Source organism: Osmerus mordax, chromosome 3, assembly GCF_038355195.1.
Source record: "Osmerus mordax isolate fOsmMor3 chromosome 3, fOsmMor3.pri, whole genome shotgun sequence".
In the NCBI taxonomy this organism is placed as follows: Eukaryota; Metazoa; Chordata; class Actinopteri; order Osmeriformes; family Osmeridae; genus Osmerus; species Osmerus mordax.
In genome coordinates, this window is record NC_090052.1 from 15,123,859 (window position 1) to 15,130,391 (window position 6,533).

A 6,533-nucleotide genomic window follows, 5' to 3' on the forward strand; every position below is an offset into this window, starting at 1 on the left:
TCAAGTCTACCCTAAGCACTTTGAACGTCACCATTACAACAGTAAGAAGCTGCTGGTTCTCAACTGAGATTCGGGCAGGGTAGACACCTTGTTCTGCATGACACCTCCATGTACATGGGTGATCTCCTCAGCTGTGATGACATTGGCCGACAGGACGTTTTTTTAATTAAAGTCCCTTTCTAATGCACCTGGGCGTCTCGTGAATTTGATCGGGAAATGTCAACGGCGTTCCCACGTGACGTGTCAGGATTCGTTGGCATGGAGAGTCTGGTTGCCGTTCCCTGGCCTTACGGGTGACAGGCTTAACCCAGACCCCCTCGATCCTATCACATATTAACAAACCGTCTGTTCGTTCACATAGCAACACCCTCTCGGGGCAACGGCATCGGTGTCTCAATGTCACGGAGACGTGGATGTGTCGCAGAGGGTCCGTCCGAGCTGTCACTCTGAACGGCAATTACGGATGAGCGCACATAAAAGGCGGCGATAAGCTGGCCGTCAAAGCCGTTAATCAGAGTCTGATCTCGTTATGGAGGCTCCAGGCTATAATATAGTCGTTAGTCAGTCACTCAAGCCAGTCAGGGTCTACATCTCCACTGCCTCCATATTGTGGCATGGGAAAAGAAACACATGCAGCCTAGCCCTGTACCCTGTAGGACGGAGAGACCACTTCTCAGAGCAGAACAACCCTGGCATTTTGTGTCTTTTCTTTCTCTTTTTTCATGTTTTTTTTATCTTTTCTACAACCTTTCTCCTTTCTTCGGGGGCAATCTGTCTCCCAGTTCCTGGCAGCTCTGTTTTCTAGCTCCGGTCACCAGACCCGTGGTCATGTTAGGCCCCTTCAGCTCACCGGCTCCAATGACATTTGAAAGTTCAAAAAGAGTTCCATCGAGGAGAGTCCAATGGCTTGGTTGTCAAGGCAACAGGGCTCCCGGCCGGGCCCCTGACGGGTTTTACGGATAGGGTAAGGGGGGAGCGCTCAGGGCGAGATACAGACAGGTTTGCCGTTCTTATCGTACTGGTACACCAGCATCTTGATGCAGTGCGAGTTGGCAGGGGAGATCCAGGGGCTGCTGGTGATGGAGAAGTTGTGACCCGCGTAGAACGGCGGCGGCTGCTTCCTGCAGCGGAACAGCGCCCGCAACACGCTCGCCGCCATGCTCCGGAAACGCTTGCTGATGAAGCAATAGAGGAAGAAGTTGACGCCCGTGTTGAGCAGGGCCAACATGTTGGCCACGTCGGTGAGCAGGTGCAGCAGGCGGGCCGGGCCGGCCGCCGTCGGAGGGGCCGAGTAGAAGTGGTAGAGGATCATGAGGGTGCGCGGCGCCCACAGCACGGCGAACACCGACGTGATGGCCAGCAGGATGGCGGTGGTCTTGCCCGTGGAGTAGCCGCGCAGCCGGAAGCAGTTGCGGCGCCGGCGCAGCTTCCGGACGATGACGGCGTTGAGGGAGAAGAACACGGCGCAGGGGAGGAGGTAGACCGTGGCGCAGTGCGCCCACACCAGCACGTGCTGCGCCACGCTGCTCTCCCCACCCCCTCCCCCGGGACTCTCGCCGTCGCCCCCGACCCCCGGCAGCCCGTGCCACAGCTCGGGCCACCAGTAGTAGGGCGCGGCGGACAGCAGGCAGCCCAGGTAGACGGCGGTGATGACGCGGCGCGTGCGGGCCGGGTAGGAGACGCTGTGGTAGCGCAGCGGGTGGCACACGGCGATGTAGCGGTCGACGGTGAGCGGCACCGTGATCCAGATGGAGGTGTGGATGGAGGAGAACTCCAGGACCTGCACCGCCTTGTTGAGGTACAGGGGCAGCGGCGCGCCCAGGACAAAGTCCTCCAGCAGGAAGTCCACGAACACGATGAGCAGCAGGACCAGGATGTCGGCGGCCGCCAGGGCCAAGAGGTAGTTATAGGAGGACTTCTGACGCCGCAGCACCAGCTGGGACAGGATGATGACAGTCAGGATGTTGGCTGGGTGGTGGAGGAGGGGGTGGGGGGAGGTGAAAGGAAGGGTGGGTGGGTGTGGAGGGAGTGTGGATGGGGGGGGGGGGAGAAGGAGGATGGAAGTGGGGTACACACGGCACCAGTGGGCAAGTTTGGTGGATGAGGGAGAGGCAGCAGGAGGTGGAAAGAGAGACCGACAGAAAGAGAGAGACCGATAGAGACAGAGACAGAGATAGAAAGATAGAGAGAGAAAGAGATGGGGAAATCACAAGTGGAGAAAATGTAGGTTGAACGGGAATGAAAGTGGGTTCAGACATGGGAGGAGAAAGAAAGGAAGTGTTAGCAGAAAGGTTATTGCGAAGTAAACTCATTCACTCGGCCACTCACAAACACACACTGGAAAACAAAACAACACGCACCCAGCCATGCTGGACAGGCTCTCTCTGCAATGGTGGAGAGAAAGAGGATGTTTCAGCACCACGGACAGCAACACCTGTGGTAAAGTCCTCACAGGCTTTCCAACGGAACATGCATAGCTCACAAGACAACAAACATAAAAACAAGATTTTATTTTCACCTGCCTCTCCTTCACTGTGTCTATTCCTTCAATCTTTTTGATACTTTCATGCCTCCTTCTTACCTTCCCAGCCCACCGCCTGCCATCCTTCGTGTTGATCCATATATCCCTCCCCTGAACCATCCCTCGCTCCCTCCCACACCTCGCCTGCTGTGTTTAATCTAGACAGCACCAGCCCGTGCCTCTGGTCAACTTGTTAGTGGTAATAGGAAAGGTAAGGCCACAGCAACAAATGACATTGCCGCACCTTGACCGTGGCATTTCGCTGTGCAGTCCACGCACACATGCCACCGCCATCACCAGCCGCCATCGTCACCACTTCAACTTTGGTAAAAACCACCCAAGGTCACACAGACACACACTAGCACTCCTTCCCTTCTCTCTCTCTCTCTCTCTCTCTCTCTCTCTCTCTCTCTCTCTCTCTCTCTCTCTCTCTCTCTCTCTCTCTCTCTCTCTCTCTGTCTCTCTCTCTCTTTCTCTGTCTCTCTGTCTCTCTCTCTCTGTCTCTCTCTCTCTCTGTCTCTCTCTCTCTGTCTCTCTCTCTCTGTCTCTCTCTCTTCCTCTCTCTGTGTCTCTGTCCACTCTCATCCCCCACTCTCTGCCGTCCTCTCCTCAAATCTTCTTCCGATTAAGAGTCTCGGTCTGATCCTCCACAGAAAAACGTGCTTTACTTCTCCAACTGAAGTCCACTCAATTTTCATTTGACTGGAATCCAATGAATTCATTTGAACAACTCAATCCATTTTACCCAATGTTTTGAAGCATTGATATGTATGCGCTCTCTCGTCCACCATATGCCCCCTCCCCCTTCTTTTTTTCCAATTATTTTTCATTTGATTGGAGTCCAATGAATTCATTTACATAACCATTTCCCCCATAAAGTGAATGATCTTTATTCAGAAGGGCAGTGTGTTGTGAGCTCTGTTCGGAGATGTTCTTTAAGCTAGAGAAGAAACTGTTGAAACAGCTGCTGTTTGGCCATTACCACTCCATCGCAATCAGAATATCTGATACACGTAATGTATATTCACTTCTCAAAACTTGGAACCACAGGTCAACATCTTTGCTTCTGGACTTTGCAAATTGAGTCATATGTAATGTATGCAAGCTTACATAGTTTGTTAGGTTCATTTGTAGGCTATTTACAAGCCTAGGTGTGCTAGCTTTTTGCAAGGCACAATAGTTTTATCTCACATTATATTATTAGTTGTGCTTACTCTCAGCAAGGCACCCTATTGTTATCTCACATTATTATTATAGACACCCTAACTCACCCCTTAATCTTTGGACTACATAGACATGGCCGGTGTCAAAATGTGCATCTCATTCCCAAATGTGTTGCTATTACTTCTGCAAAGGTTTCATTGCACAGTTTAAGAGACATTTAAGTTGTTGGGGTGAAAAGTGCAGTTAACGGGAGCTAACTAGCTAGCTATAATCACAAACGTCGCTAACGTCAAGATGTCACACACCTGCGTGCGTTTACCTACAGTCAGTGTTGCCAATTTAGCAACTTTGTCGCTAGATTTCAGACCCTTTACACTAACTATGATTGTACTTCTGTGTTGCCATAGGAAGTCGCACTAAAACAGAGTATGATGGAAGAAGTGAAGCATCACAACAGAGGGAATTCTTTGCCATAATATAGTTTAGGATTATTTTTACACAGGATTGACCAATTTCATTTTTTAGATGCAACTGTTTCAACTATGAGAGGCTGCCACATATCACCATTCCCTCTTGCATTAAGGAAACCTAGAGAGGGTAAAATTTCTGTGGAAATTATAAGGTGTGCTTGCGTCCATTGCAGATGGGTATACTTACATTTGACAATATTTCTGTAAATTTTAAATAAGTATGCATACTTATTATTTATGAAGATTGCATAGATTAAAAAGCAGATATTTGTTGCTGTTCATTTACACTAATATACTAAGAGTGAGGTGTATTTCCCTTAGTGCAAGATGTAGCATCCTCATAATTTCCACAGACATCTTACTCCTTGTTATGTGTTATATAAAAATGTTTAGCTCACATAGCATAAGGAATTATTCATTTATAAAATTAGTATGCACTGCTAGGAAGCTGTAGAGAGGAGCAGGACCATAACTACGTGAAAAATATACAAAACTAGCTTAGTTATTCTTGTGGCAGGCTTATGGGTAGTAAAACGATGTCAACTTAAACTTTAATGGGTTTTCCACTGAATCATTCTATCTGCAGGTCAGACAAGAACTCTTTCAGACAAAGAGACAGTCCTGTTTATTAACCAGCTCTGGCTCAACAAGACATGAACCCTGACAGGTTCACATATTGGATGTGCATCATCTAAGCAGGTGAACGTGTCACATGGTCTGGGGAGGGGCCCCAGTCTGCTGGTAGATGAAAGATGGCAGTAGCACGTCTGGCATCATCACACTTCACAGCCCCCTCCCCCTTCCCCCCTCCATCAGATGATTACAGAGCTCCAGATAAAGAGTAAACATGTCCTTCCCAGACGTCTGGAGATGACACACAGACATGCACTCACGTGCTGGTGCAGACACACACTTACACACACACACATCCCACAGGGTACTGTAAGAAGATGCAGGCAAATGGAAAAACAAAGACAGTACACACACACACTGAGCAGGACGTTAACACACACACAGGCCCCGAACTATAGCATGCCATATTGTCTCTTCTCGTCCTGTAGAATGGGTTAATTCAGACAAGCGTGTGTGCAGTGTGTGTGTGCAGCTCCCACACCACTAAACAGGAGACCAGCAGCTAAATTGCTTTCCTGTTCCACCTGAGTTCGATTGTGCTATCGATTGTTGCTCATCACCGTCAACATTCAGTAGGGGAACTTTGCTGCTTTGTAAGTACAAACTCTCTAAGTGAAGGACGTCAGTAAGACAGGCTGTGTCTATCTGTCCGTCCGTCCGTCTGTGGGCACCTGCAGCCCAGTGGGACCATGTGTAAGAACGAACCCCTGCCTGAGCGTGTGAGTGTGAGCGAGTGACAGTGCATGTCCGTGTGCGATCATGTGAATCAAAGTAGATCTCTTTGCTTTCTTTCTTTTCTTTCTTTCTTTCTTTCTTTTCTGCCTGCTTTCTTGCTGCTATCTTATATTGCTCGTTGCATTTCTCTGCAGCTCGGCCCCCTCTCCCTGTCAGTCCCTCATGACGTGTCTCTCCCTCTTTTAAGCCCCTGTAAAGAAAGGAAAATAGAGGGGGAAAGAAAAAGAGAAAGAGAGAGAAAGGTGACATGGAATTGAAATGGAAGGGAGGTTTTCCTGTGTCAGAGCGGGGTATTATGCTGTGTGTGCAGGCTGTGAAACCGGGCCCATCTACAGGCAAACAATGGAGATCCACGCTGGGCTTGACATTTTCATTTAGACCCGGCCAGCTTGCATTCGATGGGCCATTCATTTCAATTGACTGTTGACTTTCCGCTGTCTCTGTCTTTGTCTTTATGTGTCTCTGGGGATGAGGGGAGGAGAGGAAAGGAGAGGGAAGGAGTGGAGAGGGGAGAGGAGAACAGGTCTTCTCTTAACAACCAGGAAAAACCACAAAGAGCTTCCCTCGTTTCTGATTTCTGTCTGTCTCTCTCTCTCTCTCTCTCTCTCTCTCTCTCTCTCTCTCTCTCTGTCTGCCCTCTCTCTTTAGGAATATCGCTCCCACAGAGAGTGAGAATGACCCGTGGGGAAAAATGGGCTGCCACGTGTGTTGCGCTTGTTTGTGCATGTGTGCGTCCATCTATGCATGTGTGTCCTTTGTCTATTATTCCATCTGTGTGTGTATGTGTCCCTTGTCTATCTGTCTCTCTCTCTGTGTGTTTTGTGTGTGTGTGTGTGTGTTGTCCCTTGTCTATCAGTCTGTGTGTGTATCCCTTGTCTATCTCTGTGTGTCTTTGTGTCCACACCCCCTGCTGCTCCCCTAATCTAACTGGGGCCAGGGGCCACGTGGTTTTGTGGGAAGAGGCGCACACAAACTCCTTGAGCTTTGTCACAAGGCTGAGTCACCGCATA

At 49.4% G+C, this 6,533-nt stretch overlaps 1 protein-coding gene across 1 annotated transcript in view; it reads right to left on the reverse strand.

Annotated features, from left to right (window-relative positions):
* Window positions 1-979: 979 nt before the first annotated feature.
* gpr139 (G protein-coupled receptor 139) overlaps window positions 980-6,533 on the reverse strand; it is a 10,696-nt gene continuing 5,142 nt past the window's right edge. The window contains exon 2 of the mRNA XM_067232716.1: window positions 980-1,968. Coding sequence (XP_067088817.1) covers window positions 980-1,968 — 989 coding nt within the window. The remainder of the gene's footprint in view (window positions 1,969-6,533) is intronic.